We start from the raw sequence: 14,824 nt of genomic DNA on the forward strand, positions 1-14,824 counted from the left end.
CTTCAATTATTTGATATTTTAACGTTATGAGAAGAACAGCTGGAAGACAAATAAAGAGAGAAGACAAGGGGTGATAATGAGATGTTAATGAGGCAGATGAGCTCCAACACATCTCTGGTCTCTCAGGTGAGCCCTTCTCATTAATTTGTCTGGAGACAGGGAACAGAATGACAAGCAGAAAGGCTGACTGACAATTACAAAAGTGGGCAGAGAAGATTGAGGAGTGGATGAAAGAGGACAATCAAAAATATACAGGGAACGGAGGAAAGAAATGCAGTAGGACATGGGCGAACAAAGGGGGACAAACAAAGGTAAAAGTTAATTGGAATGTCATTAGGCCATTGTTCTCTGATCGGTTCAATTAGATGATCCTGCTTTCTACATTAATGATCTCGACGTCCAAATGAGACTCTATTGCTCACAAAATGTCACGCTTTCTTTTCTTGCTTTAGCTGACAAACGTTAGATAAAAAAATTATTTTCAGCAAGTTGTAGTTAAGAACTTACAATAGGAATAGTTATTCAAGTTTTATTTTTGTTCCTTGTGAAGCATGGCTTTAAAAATCAGTTTGATTATTTCATTTATTTATACTGTAATAATACAACAATATCAAATGCAGGGAGGTTTGAAACTTTGCAGCCACAATGTGCAGTGTATGTTTTAACCACGCATACATATAACAACCCCACATACATTTCATATATGTGTTTTTGCATTGATTTGCCATTTTGTAAACATTGATAACAGAAACTTTTCTTATTGATATAGTAATAATGAGCCCTACTGGTCAGTTGGTGACAATATACAATTCAAGTCTAAAATGTGGATGTTCCTTTTTCTCAGGAAGTCACAGTGTGCGAATCTTAATATCTGCAGCCCGTTGATTTAAAACAGGTGTATCAGCTGGCACAGTGGAGGGAATCATCTCCCTTTCCATCTCAAAGTGCTACTTAAAGCTTGCTAAAACCTTCCACACCCACCTTCTTGGGGGACGCTTGAACATTCAAAGTATTAAATCAACTGTAAAAAAACCTGTTTAGTGAGTTAAATCTGAACTTCCTGTGTCTTTCTGAAACATGGTTGACCAAACCATCACCGCTAGCTTCCTTTACAATGCTTGGCTACAATGTATTTAGGAATAGTGGGCTGCTCATATAGGTGAAAGATGTAATTGAATGCAAACAAATTGATTTGACAACTGAAATGGAATTTATTGCCATCACTGTTACCTTTTGTCATTTAATGTGATTGCTGTGTATAGACCACCCCTTATCAGACACTATGTTTTATAAACATTTTTAAAACCTGCTTAAGGAACTAGATACAAAGAAAGAGAATGGCCCTGTGTGACGTTGTAGGAAATTATACTTTCAGCTAGACTGATGGAAACCATCCCAAAATAATAGTCTTAAAGATGTGCTCCGAGTGTTCTTTAACTAAACTTAACATCTCCACAGCTTGGCTCTCAATTATAATTGGCTGACACATTCGTTGTACCAACCCTGTTGTTGACAATAAGTTCCTTAATCTTGTTAGTGTGTGAGCAAAGCACTCCATGTATTGTGTGTGTGTGTGTCTTCTGAAGAAGAACATCCCTCTGTTTCACTTTCCTCCCCTACGCTACTCTGCCAAATCTTCAGTCAACCTGTGGCTCCCATATGGAATAATACGTTTGTGCAGGGATAGAAAATGTAAAATACTACCAAAAAAAAAGAAGAGATATAGGCAAAGATGTTGAGAAAATAGAAACCACCTTACCTTAAACTCTGTCTCGATGTTGGCCAGTCTTGCCAGTTCATTGCTGAGCTCGAGGGCGGTCAGCACAGGGTCTTCACTGCTGAGTGACAGGTAAGCTGCACTGGCCAGGCCTTTGTATGCATTCATCCTGGAGCGTGAGTGACTGAACGCGTCTTGCTTCTGTTTCTCCATGCATTCTAAACACTGACAGAAGTAGTCGTGTGGCCTTTCAATGCGCGCCCCCTTCGTCAAAAGGATGTGGACGATCTCATACTCCAGGCAGTGAGAAGCCAGGATGATGGGCGTGACATCGTGTGAAAAACGTGTTCCGTCCTCGTCGTAAGCGTAGAAGTCATCATCACGCATCTCCTGCTCCAGAGGGCTCAAAGCAAGTCGGAGACCTCCTCCAAAAGCAGGGTGGGCGAGAATGGCTTCAACGATTCGGACATAACCCTTGGAGATAGCCAAAAGCAGGCCGTCGCCGATCCTCGCCAAACCATCCTTTTTTAGAAGCAGCTCAGTCACTTCTAGGTGCTCATTGCCCACTGCCAGCTGCAAAGCATTCTGGCCCATGTAGTCCACACAATTGAAGTTAAGGGTTTTGGACTCTTCCAGCATTTTGCGGACCACAGGAATGTTTCCGTATTCAGCGGCGTCCAGAAAACGCTCCTCCTCTGCAGTGAGGGCCGAGCCACGTTCATTGAACATGTAGGCCGGGCCCCGCACTGCCTGGCGACGCCCCTTCTCTCTCAATGTGGTGTGCCGGCGATGCATGGCTTCCACCCTGGGCACAGTAAAGAGGAGAGCAAACGGTGGGGAAAATAAAAAGAACAAGGATGACAATGATGAAAATTGAGGTAGGAGACAAAGAACGAATCAGAGGAATGAGTGATGAAGTGTTGACGAAGGAAAGAACAGTGGAGAGCAAGAGAGCAAATGATGGCGGCAAGAGGAAACGACAGAATCATTAATGATATCAAAGTGACAATGGTGTAACAGGGCAAACAAACTCATTACGGTCTCCCCATGTGGACATCCTCCGTGGACAGGAACTGGTCAAACACGATCAGCAGTGCTTAACACAGACTTCTCCCCTGACCCCAGAGAAAGCCAACCAATCCATCTGTGACTTATCTGTCTCCGGTCAAATCAATGAACCGCTTCCTGGGTCAAAGCTTACTGTGGGGCCATTTCAGGTCAACAGCTATGATTGGCAAGAGAGAGATGAAGCTGTCACCTCAATTGGCTCTGGCATGAGAAACTCACACTACAAGTGAGTGATGATTGTTCCAAAGAGACTCTTTGGTCATTATCAACACATGCATGCACACAGGCATGAACATTGATTTATTTGTTTTTCTTTCTACATGGAGCTCCATTTCCAGTGACACACTGTCAGATCCCAGCAGGACAGAGCAGGTACAAAATATTCTTCATCAAAAGGGACATGTCAAATATGACTAGCTGTACTTTGCACAAACAGAACCATTGGTAATCACACTTTGTACTGAAAAACACATTTCACTGGGACTATTGTACTCCCCCCCCCCCCCCCCCCCCCCCCCCCCCCTTCCCCAATATGTATTTTAGAGACACACTGATCGGCCACAATGTCTGCATCTGCTGTGTGGCCTGACACTCTGACCCAAATAGCGAAAAAAAAGCCTTGATGTATGAAATGAGAGGGCGGAAGACTGAGTGACAGTGTGAGAGTGGAGCAGGAGATATTGGATATGGGTAAGCTTTGAAATGAAAAGTGGGAATGGGAATACTAGTGTTGTTGGTGGAAACGGATTACCCAGAATAATTTGGTTCTCCAGTGTGAAATAACTCATTTAGACTTGAGATTGAATTTATAGAATGCTAATATGACAATTGAAACAATTCTTTTTGAGTGAACTAAAAGGAATCTTGCCAACCTGAATAACCTGTTTGTAACTCTGGCTATTTGTGTGTGTGTTTGCGTTGGTGTGTGTACACAGTAGGCTGGACATTGAAGGAAAAGGTGAAAATGGAAATCTGTTCATGGTGGATTCCCTGGGGGCATTAAAGGATGTGGAACTGAGAAGATGAAGAGAGCTCAGCAAGGCAAATCACTGTGGGAGAGGGTGGGAGTGTGTGCCTGTGTGTTTGTGAGAGAGTGAGTGAGTGAGTGAGAGAGAGAGAGAGAGAGAGAGAGTGAGTGAGTAAGAGAGACAGAGAGAGTGTCAGTCAGTGTGCAATAAAAGGGTATAAAAGTTCTGCAGATCTTGATTTTCGGTTTACGCAATCAGCCGTTTATACCTCAGGCTGCCAATCAAGATGACAAAAACCCCTCTCTCTTTCTCTCTCACACACACACACACACACACACACACACTTGACTATCACACACATAAGGTGCATCCATGGACAAACGTATGTGTGACACCATCAGCATTCATACAGAACGTGGACACAACATGCATCATCTGTAAATTGTGATGCAAACAATTGCATGTCGTGAATACTTCCTTTATGAAGCTTAAAATGTTTTAAAAAGGTTTTTGTTTGTTAAGGCTATTGTTTGTGTTGATTTATTACAAAGCATTATGCTGTAGGTTGTACCCAATATCTCCCCCAACCACCACACACACACACACACACACACACACACACACACACACACACACACACATTTGTGAGCATTGGTAATATTCCTCATACATGAGGGGACAGTCTGGCTGCAAGCCCATTTAGATAACCTTATAGTCAGGTAATGAATCGCCATTTTCCATCCCTCTCTAACCTCCTCTCCATCCATCTCTGACTGTTTGTGACTCTGATCTGAAATAGAATTTACTTGCATCATTTCTGTGCAGAATTACAGTCACAAAGACAGGAGGAGGCAGACATAATGGATATGGATGGATATAAAGTGTCTGTGTGTGTGTGTGTGTGTGTGTGTGTGTGTGTGTGTGTGTGTGTGTGGGGGGGGGGGGTTAGTCTGCTTATGTTTATATAGTGTGATTGTATTTGTATATCATATTGTGTTTTACACTCAAGGACTTGTCGCATTGTCGACCAGACGTTATTCCCTACATGGGTGTAGCCAAACATGGAGTCAGGCTACAGGGATACACAAACCACTTAATACAAATTACGCCTATATTGTACACCATCCCATACCACCAGAGACGTCTTTCTTTCGGCAATGTTGAGCAGAAGTCCAGTATTCAGCCACCTCTAATCCCTGCTTTGGTTCAAAAAACACCTCAGGAAAAAAATGTCCTTTTCACATTTCATTTAAATGTAGTGTTAATGGACTGGTTGGAAGTAACTTGCAATGTGAATATATGACAACATTTTTAATCCCTAAACCAAACACTGCGCCAATTCAATATGTTACTGAGTCTGCACAGCTCTCATTTTGTTGCTGAAGGTCGCTCAGAGATCCTCTTCTATTAAACTGTCAGTAAAGAGTAGCCGACTATATTCCAACACACCATTGCAGGAATCCCCATATCCAGCCAAGCTGTAGCTCTTTCATACCAATGATACTGTATTTGGGTTATATTATATTGGCATGGATTACTGATGTAAAGTGATATATAGGTAACCCACCAATAAATAAAACAATCGGTTGGCTCTACTTTGAGTTACATTATAGTTGTTGTTTATTATAGTTACATTTAGGTGGCTTTGGGGAGTTTTGATCTGCAATACTTTAGAATTAGCTGCCATTAAAACAACAACAGTCACACCTCTTATATCCAGCTGACAGCCAGAAAGTAATTGTTTTCATGAGTTATGTTGTTGAGGAATCAAGTCGAGAAGATAATGTAAGAATGTTTGAAGTCAAATGAATGAAAAGCACACCTGGATGGGGGGAGTAAACCCATCTAGAAACACATGGTTTCCTGTGAGTGATGTACAGTAAGTGTAAATAATAGTGGGTTATGGTTAAGTTTTATTCTCAATGGATTTGAGCACATAGAAAGTGCTTTTAAATCAATGTTGGAGATGGGAGAACAACACATGTAGGGGAAATGTTAACTCAACACTTACAGTGCATACAATGACAAACATCATGAACTATTTGTCACTTACTGGAAACTCTTCTGTCATGAACTCTGTATAACCTTTTTACTCGAGCTAAACTCTCTAATGTTGGGCCACCAAGTTCATTATGTTCAGTTCAAGCAATCAAGTAGTTTAGGTCATTTACCGGTGAACTGGAGAAAAAGAAAGGAAGAGCAGAAGAGGAATCAGGGTTGAAATCAGCTAATGAGTGAAAAAGAAGTTTCGACTCAGCAGGAATATTTACAGAACGTGCCAACGAGTTACTACTTTATCAGTACACAAACATGAGCAGAATATCTTCAAGAGTTAAACTCTCAGCGCTCTCTCTCAAGACACTCTCCCAAGCAGTAAATTGCCAATTTTTAAGATCAAAGGTGAGTTGCTCACCATATTTCACTGGTAATGAGAAACAGGCATGTTCATCCTCTCTTATGCTCTCTTTCACACAGAGAGAGACACACAGAGACACACACACACACACACACACACACACACACACACACACACACACACACACACACACACACACACACACACACACACACACACACACACACACACACACACACACGTCCAACATTTAGCCTGGTCAGGCATCCAGGAGAACATATATGCTTCTTTTCCATGCAATGCCTTTTAAGTTGAACACTGGTGTATCAAAAGGAGCAGACCAGAGAAGATCAAAGAGCCAACTCTGAGGCCTGCCATTCGCAATATCTGATAGGCATAACTAAGCTGGAAGTGCTACATGAATAACCATTAAGTGTCACCATTTATGTCCCAGCTGTGCCTCTGGATGTTTCCTGCATGGATGCAATGTACTGTGTCCTCCAAACGGTTGTGTGAGCACTTATCTCACAGTAAAGTAGTTAAAGCAACATTATGCAACTCTTTTACCATAAAATAATAGCTGCAATACAATTTTGAAGGTACACTAATAATGCAATTGTAATAAAGGAGAATGGCGGCGCTTTCATTCTCCATGAATTCTCCATGTTTTTTTACAATGTACTTTTGGTGAGTGGGTGCGATCTGCCGGGAGGAGTGCGTGTATAACGTCACATGTATACTGAGAATACGTATACCGACATGATGGCAGAGGTGAAGAGACCGGACAAGAGTTAATCTCAGACTGTCATTTAGTCGTTGGCAAAAGCTTTAAAATAAAAGGCTTCAAGACAGAGGCCGAGCTGACCATCTCAGTGTTGCAAGTCTCCAGTCTGCGATCAAAGTGGTCGCATATGTGGTCATTGTATGTGTGTGTGAGTAAAAATCTCACGCGGTTACATTCATGCGAGTCTTTTCAAGATAAACTTCTTGGACAAGTAAGTAATATTAGCTGGCTTGTCAACAAATGTAAGTGTGCAACTGTCCATGAGGATCTCTTTAATTGCAGAAATACCAATTATTTCCTACTGTTGCTTTAAACATAATAAGGACAATTGAGAGAATGAACTGTATATAGGACACTGTAGCCATTTTCAAAATGACAGTTCCCAATTAGGGTTTTATGAGTGTTTCTGTACAAGTGTTTCTGTGCAAGTCCTTGTGTGCGTGACAAGTGACATTGTGGGGACGTACTCTGCAAGCTAATTTCTGTAGTCTGCTCAGTGTCACATGGTTTTCTCCCATTGTCTCTCTCTCACACACACACACACACACACACACACACACACACACACACACACACACACACACACACACACACACACACACACACATACACAACACACACACATACACGCACAATCCCCATTGACTGACCGGAACCAATGAAGATGCTCTCTCTCAACACAAGGACGACATATGGAAAAGACACAAAGACGCACCAATTTATTCCAACACACTTCAGCACAAGCTGAGCTAAAATAACAGCAAAGTTAGTTAGCTATAGACTCAATTAACACAAATGTAACGCATCTACATGCAAATGTTCCATTTAAGAAGGAACATCAGTTTGCAACTCAGGCAGTAAATGATAGAACAATATGTGAAGACCCTCTACTGATCCATTGTACATCACAGTCCAGTCCCATTGATGTAATTAAAACACAGCGTTTTGGTCCAAAGCTGCACAGACAGGTGACTGGCTCAGGGGAAATCCTGCTGCTTCACTCTACTCTCTCCAACACTGACCTCTACTTGTTGACTTCCCAGGTGGATTAGTCACTGCTGATTAAATTCTCTCAACCCAGAACAGCTTTGCCATTTCTAAACTATTGCTGAGCCACCTCTTTGCATAACTGCAAATTGCAGAGTTTATAAATAAGCACATGGACTCTACACAAGGCCGCGACACTGGTGACTTCTACTTATGCATCATGTCTCTGGGTGGATGGACAAAAGTTGTGGGTGAATATAAGAGGATGACTCACGTTTGCCTGCTTTCGGAGTTGAACCCGGTGTCGATGTGCTCAACGGAGTGGTTCCCGTGGTCCGAGCTCTCCGGTGCCCGGTGGAGTCTCTGTCCGCGGTGCTGAAAGCTGTCAGCGTTCGCCGCGCCTCGTCCTCTCCACTTGGGGAACGGGTCATCGCAGCGGTCGAACAGCGCATCTATCCGCACATCCTGCCGCGAACGAAACGGAGAGCCGGTGTCCCCGATGCTCTGGCATAACTTTGGCGGTGTGGAATGTGGGGAGTCCCCGGGGTCCCGGTTCTCTGGAGCCGGGTAAAGACACTCCGGAGTGGCGAGGTAAGGCGCGTCTGTGTCCCCCAGCAGCGGAGAGGCGGAGGAAAAGAGGTCCAGGGGCCGCGGTGAGGAAGGTGATCCTCGGGGAAGACAGACAGGCAGAGGCGGTGAGGGAGACTCAGACAGATGGGCTCTCTCGCCGCTGTCGGTTTCGTCTCCTTCGTCAAACATTGGGAGAGTTCTTGAGCAGCATATACTCTAAATAGGTCTGGTTATGTGGCAGACATCTAACGATGTTCGTCAAAGTTTCAACAGCTCAAGTTTCTTCTGAGCGGCGCAGCAACGACGAGCCGAGCCTCCACCTTTACACAAGAGTGCGCGCACTAATTAGAGCGCACCGAGAGTGCGCGCGCAGGGAGCCAGCCTATTACACATTGCATTGGCCTACACAACAATACTACAAAGTCCTCACATTTACTACCGAGATACTTGAATGCCTTTGTATCTTTAAAACAGATTTGACTGCGCTGTTCTAGCGAGCATATACATGAAGACAACTGAGTTATATAACTGAGTTGTATAATCAGAAGGATGGAATCTTCCTTTATGTATTTCTTAAAGCTAAATTAACTACTTAAAAGCCTACTAACTACTTACTTAAGATTATTTTTATTTTTCATACTTTTAGTAAATGTAGCTGATAATATACTGGCATACTTTTACTTGAAGGTTCAGAATGCTACTACTTTTACTTCTTCCACCACTGCTAAAGACCAAGCACATTACCAACCTTTTACCCCCTAAGAGAAAAACAAAAAAAAAAAGTTATCCGAGAGAGAGAGAGAGAGAGAGAGAGAGAGAGAGAGAGAGAGAGAGAGAGAGAGAGAGAGAGAGAGAGAGAGAGAGAGAGAGAGAGTTGGCGGTTGGTTAGGGAGTGAAGGGGTTAACATGCCCACCTGTTGTATGCCAATTACTTGTTCAGATATAATCTTGTTATTGCTTCAGAGAACAAGCAATTAATACTCAAAGTAGCCCACAGCTGACCTCAGTGGTAGGTTTATATTCGGATACTTGCTTGCTCTTTAGGTTTCAACAGACCTGAACACAAAACCTTTTAAAAGGTCTTCGTCTTAAGATATGAAAAGAAAAATAATACAGTGTTTGAATATGTGTGTGTGTGTGTGTGTGTGTGTGTGTGTGTGTGTGTGTGTGTGGTCCTCTAATTAGAGGCAGAGACTTCCTGCAAGCCCACACGGACAATAACCAGTCCTAACCTAGTGCTTTGATCTATCCTTGTATTCATGCACCCAGCACACACATAAAGACAGATCACAAAAAATCTAATCAACACACATCACACATTTTACTGGTGTTTGCATTTGTGTAGAAAATAGTTCCCAAATCTGTCTAGAGTGAGGTCTGTATTGTAAATTATTCCGAATAACTGCATTTGTTACAGCAACATAAAGGGACCAGGGGGTTAGTTTTCGTCTCATCTGTGGTCTGATGAACATCAAATCCATCAAATTCAGCGCCACATATCGCTATTTGGTGTCAGCTGTTTTATTTGTCGACACTGCGTCAAGGCTTTTGTCATAATGTAAGCGGGCGTGGTTTTGCATTATTTTCAAAATCATGCGGTGGGTGGATTTATAGGCTCTGACATGCGGGTACAGTTACACTTTAATAATACTGTAGAACTGGTACAAGCAACTTTTCAAGACCACCAGTTCACCTTTGGCAAGCTTCCACTGAAACTGTCATACCAACTGATCTATATGCTCTACACATCCAGACCTGGTGACCTTGTGTGGAAGAACGTCTAAAGGTTGCTGAGTATTATTGTTGCTGAAGTTGCTCCTTAATCCATCTGAAGTCTGACTTCACCTCCATACAGAGATTAGTGAGAATTGGGACAAACTGTCTACCACTGTACATGATGTCCTGAGTGAAAGTCACAACACACAGGTGGCTCTTGACTCCCTCTGTGTGTGTGTGTGTGTGTGTGTGTGTGTGTGTGTGTGTGTGTGTGTGTGTGTGTGTGTGTGTGTGTGTGTGTGTGAGAGAGTCTGCCTTTGTACTCTCTTGTTAATTGCTTTTGGCTTTTGAAGTACAAAAGGGTTGTTGTAAGTGTAGCTGTGCAGTTTCAAAGCTACAATAAGATACTTTTAAAATGATTTATCAAGACTATTGTGTTTTGACAACAGGCCAAGCTTGTACTGCATTGAAAGTGCCATTGTAAGAAGCACAATATACAAGATATTCTGTGTTCTAGTGAGTAAGTGTAACAATTACGTAGAACCCTAGTTATCCAAGGCACACTATTCATCTTCCTCCTTCACACTAATAAGCTTCTGCAGATTTGCAGAGCAAGTCTTACTCTTTCAGGAATATTAATATATTGAAATTACTCATTTGGCCATTCAAAAGGGCACATCAGTATTGGATAATGTAGGGTCTCTCTGTGTGGCCTCACCTCAATCACAGGTGTCACAGCAGGAGTTTTCTCAAATCTGTCACAGGCAGAAGCCTTGCTGGGAAATCACTGATTGAGGGCGTTTATAAAAAATAGATTCTTGAAAGTTTCAATCAAACAGAGAGCAGTGCAGCAGCACCTCTCTGTCCTGTTTGATACAATGTGAAATTACAGTTTCACGGCACACACAGCAACCTCTTGATAATACAGTTCACCAGAACAAACGTCAGGTAGGATCACAGTAAAACACCACTTCAACCCTCTCTGGCAGCCCAAATGTTAAAGTACTCTTTTCTCTACTGTACATATTAAACACAAAAAGACACTGAGACCTGCAGAAACCATGTCTGATTCCCTTTACCTTCTCCCTACGAACCAGATGAGAGCACAAACTGAAAATTCACCAGATTCTAACACCTGATTATAGGCTACATTGCACACATCTCCTGCCCATTCAAATAGGCCGTGGCTTCGGTATGGTGTGACAGCACACCGTCTTCCTCTTCACAAGCCCTGCTGTTTCCATCACTAGAGGGGACTCGGTGTCCTCCCCCATCTGTGGCATCACCAGTTAGCTGCTTGTAGCATCTGGTAGAAAACTCAGCACGTCTCTGAAAAATCCCTCCGGCAGCTAAGTCAGTCTTGTCTGTTGGACAAGCTATTGGAAGATTTCCATCCTCTTGTGACAGCAGACAGCAGATGTGCCGGTGTGGTGATGCCAGCTATCACTTACAGTGGAGGAAACAATGAGTTATAGAACACAGGTTCAAAGTCCTGGCTCCACATTTCACAGGGGTCAGCAAACCTATATGGCATCCAGAAGTCCACTTAAAATGGTGTTTGCTGTTAAGTGTAACCCTACAGTTCACCTGAAGTCCTTATTAGAAGACAACAGGCCTGCATCAAGTATATTTTGACCACAGAAAGTGCCTTATATTCTAATGGATCTCCAACATTTGCCCTTCTATTGACAGCCTAATCTCTGTCTTTTATTTAGCAACTGCTTTAAGACAAATGATATAAAAAAAGGTTAGGAATAGACTGTGGTTTGGGTAAAATATTGAAAGGCTCAAGGCAACCTGTCTTGTTTTTTGGGTCAGAACCAACTTCCTCAATATATAATAAAGACCAGCTCTTTCCCTGAATCCAGGTGGCTTTATATTTCCTGCTTCACATATTTTGTTATGCAAATGTATGTGAACCTAATTTTTAGAAGACAGGGCACACAGAGTTCAAATGACACATGGTAGAAACATGGTGACAGAAATCAATCATTCGATGGGCCACTGTCTCTTTTATCATTTTTTTTTTACCATTGCTGCATCTGTCCCTCTTTTTTACAACACATCCTTTTAATTTCTTTGCTGTCAAACGTTGAGCCACTCTCAGCTCATTTAGTCTAGTCCCAGCTCCTATCACTGTTCCATAGGTCTGGAGACAAGACTTCTGGGAGTTGGTCACAATCTCCACAAAACATGAAATACTTCAGATTATAAAGGGTTTTATTTCAGATTTACATTGACTGTGTTTTCATAATCTGTATGGATTAGAAAACAGCACATTTCATTGTAACTGGTTATATTGTTGTTGAGGAGCTTTTAGATTTTCCAAAGCCATAAAATGCCAATCCAGTGGTTTAGACAACACTTATTCTGGACTAAAGTTATACAAAACGTTGTCAAATCCTGTAACACCTCTTCAAGAAGTACTACCCTGAGCCTTCAATTTAGCACTTATTGTATTCATATTAGTTTGTTGCACTTATTGTATTTGTATTACTTTGTTTCTGCACTGTACTTTTGCTCTTGTTTATGCTCTTAGACGTTCGTTTAAAAAAGGAGATGCACTTATGACCAGTAGTTCTCTTGAATACCTATGTTGAATACACTTATCATAAATCGTTTTGGATAAAAGCGTCTGCTAAATGACTGTAATGTAATGTAATTTAACAGACACAGAACACATACAGTACCATTCAGTCAGCTGGTCCATCATTGTTGGCTTCAACATGTTGTCTTTAACCCTTAATCCAAATATTAGGGAGTTGGAGAAATATTTTGTGGTAAGATGGCTTCTTGAGGAGAAAAAATGTTGGGTAAAAACAGGATTTGTGGACTCTTATGAGACCTCAGTGTGGCGTCTGAGTGACTGAATGTGGCAAAGAAGTGGTACAGTGGTCCCATCTGTCACGGGTAAATGCGGTCACAGAGCAACCTGGCTTCCTGTCCTATTGACCTGGACAGTGGTAATGTGTGTACGAGGAGGATGGGCGCGAAACCCAATCCCTCAATCCTTCCATCGACCTCATGATAATTTTATTGGTAACTTGATCAATGACACGTCATGCCATCAATGGGGGGGTAGCTGTCCCCTGAGGACAGCAGATGACGGGCATGTTTCCCTACAGATTTGTTCTTCAGTTTACTATGTATATGTTTACCTCATTCTCTCCCTCGCTCCTACTCCAGCCAATGAGATCCTTTACAGCTCAGACTGAAATAGCGGGCAGATATTGGAGTCGATACATACTCTATGCATATTTTATTGGTACTGAGCGACAGGAGAGTCACTGAAGTGTTTCAAACTTTTATTATGTCTCCTGCCAGGGTTTGATGAATGGCTTGTGACAGAGCATTTAATGAGGTATTCTGCCAACTAGCCTTTATTAACGGTATCAGACAGAGATCTGTCTGTGTGTATTGTATGTTGTGTGCAGGCTTCTGAACCACAGACCCACACCAACGCTATTATGTACAGTACACACGCACACACAAAACCATGCAAATAAATGCTTTGAGAAAAATTGTCTTTTCGTAATATATTCACTTCTAATGCAGCAAATTCTGAATGGCACAAATTGTTCAAATCCCCTATACAGTCTACAGTCCTCGCCATGTATTATTTACATAGAAACACAAACACACACACACACACACACACACACACACACACACACACACACACACACACACACACACACACACTCAGATTCCCGGGTGCCCTAGTGAGTGTGCAGCACACACACATGTAATATTAGAATGAATCCCAAATGCGTCTAGCTGACATATACATTTATTTACAACCTAATGAGCATTACTAATATTATACTAAGCCGTACTCCTCATTCCTTGCTCTGGTGCTTTCAATACATTCCCACCTTCACATGTGACTCCAAGTCATTATCGGAAGTGATGGCAAGTATTTCTGGTTCAGCTGAAATTAGCATGTGAGTGTGTGTGTGTGTGTTGTGTTTGCACGTGTTATTGTACTATATATAGGCCTTAGTAGAGGCAAATTCAGCAAATGGAAGAATACAAGGGGAAAAATAATAAATTGAATGTACAAGTTTAAGGACAAAGAGGGAACTAAGCCTTCTCATGCCCAAAGTGACTGTCTGTGAATACTGCCACCAGAGGTTCAAAAGACTAATTTCCTTGACTAAACTAAATAAATCAAAATGTGCTCCGGTGTGCTCCGTAAGACGTTCACTGTGTTGACTTTCAGTTGAGAAAAAAGTGAGTCTAAAACAATCAGTTTTTCCTCAGTAAATGCACATTGGTGTAGCACTTGCTGACAATTAGAGAGTGCGGCTGACTTTTGAGCTCTGGGGGTGAGAGTAGTAGTCTGTGTGAAGGACGAAATGCGGTTCCATTCTTCCATGCAGAGCAGATCATTGGAGAAAAACCTGCCATCAATTATCCTCACCAGTGGCTTATGCTGAGTGGATCAGCATGGGCAGAGGCTGCTCCCTCAGCTAAACAGCTGGAGCTCTGGATGTATATTGCAAAACAAACACATTAAAGTCACAGAGGCCCCCTTCTAAGTAAACAAAATGTCATTGGTTGAAGTTAAATGAATGGGTACTACTTGAATGAAAATCTCATTTACAAACTATTAATGATTGCACAGATTAAATGTCTGTGTGCAAGACAAGATATAA

General features: G+C 42.1%; 1 protein-coding gene across 1 annotated transcript in view; it reads right to left on the reverse strand.

Annotated features, from left to right (window-relative positions):
- Nucleotides 1-8,708, reverse strand: part of trpc7b (transient receptor potential cation channel, subfamily C, member 7b) — a 48,502-nt gene extending 39,794 nt beyond the window's left edge. The window contains exons 1-2 of the mRNA XM_068714802.1: nucleotides 8,155-8,708; nucleotides 1,760-2,522 (exon numbers count right to left, since the gene is read on the reverse strand). Of these exons, the coding sequence (XP_068570903.1) occupies nucleotides 1,760-2,522; nucleotides 8,155-8,639 (1,248 nt within the window). The 5' untranslated portion in view covers nucleotides 8,640-8,708. The remainder of the gene's footprint in view (nucleotides 1-1,759; nucleotides 2,523-8,154) is intronic.
- Between the last annotated feature and the right edge of the window lie 6,116 nt (nucleotides 8,709-14,824).

Source organism: Cebidichthys violaceus, unplaced genomic scaffold, assembly GCF_023349555.1.
Source record: "Cebidichthys violaceus isolate CVI_PGR_0920_01 unplaced genomic scaffold, fCebVio1.0.p SCAF_2, whole genome shotgun sequence".
Classification (NCBI taxonomy): domain Eukaryota; kingdom Metazoa; phylum Chordata; class Actinopteri; order Perciformes; family Stichaeidae; genus Cebidichthys; species Cebidichthys violaceus.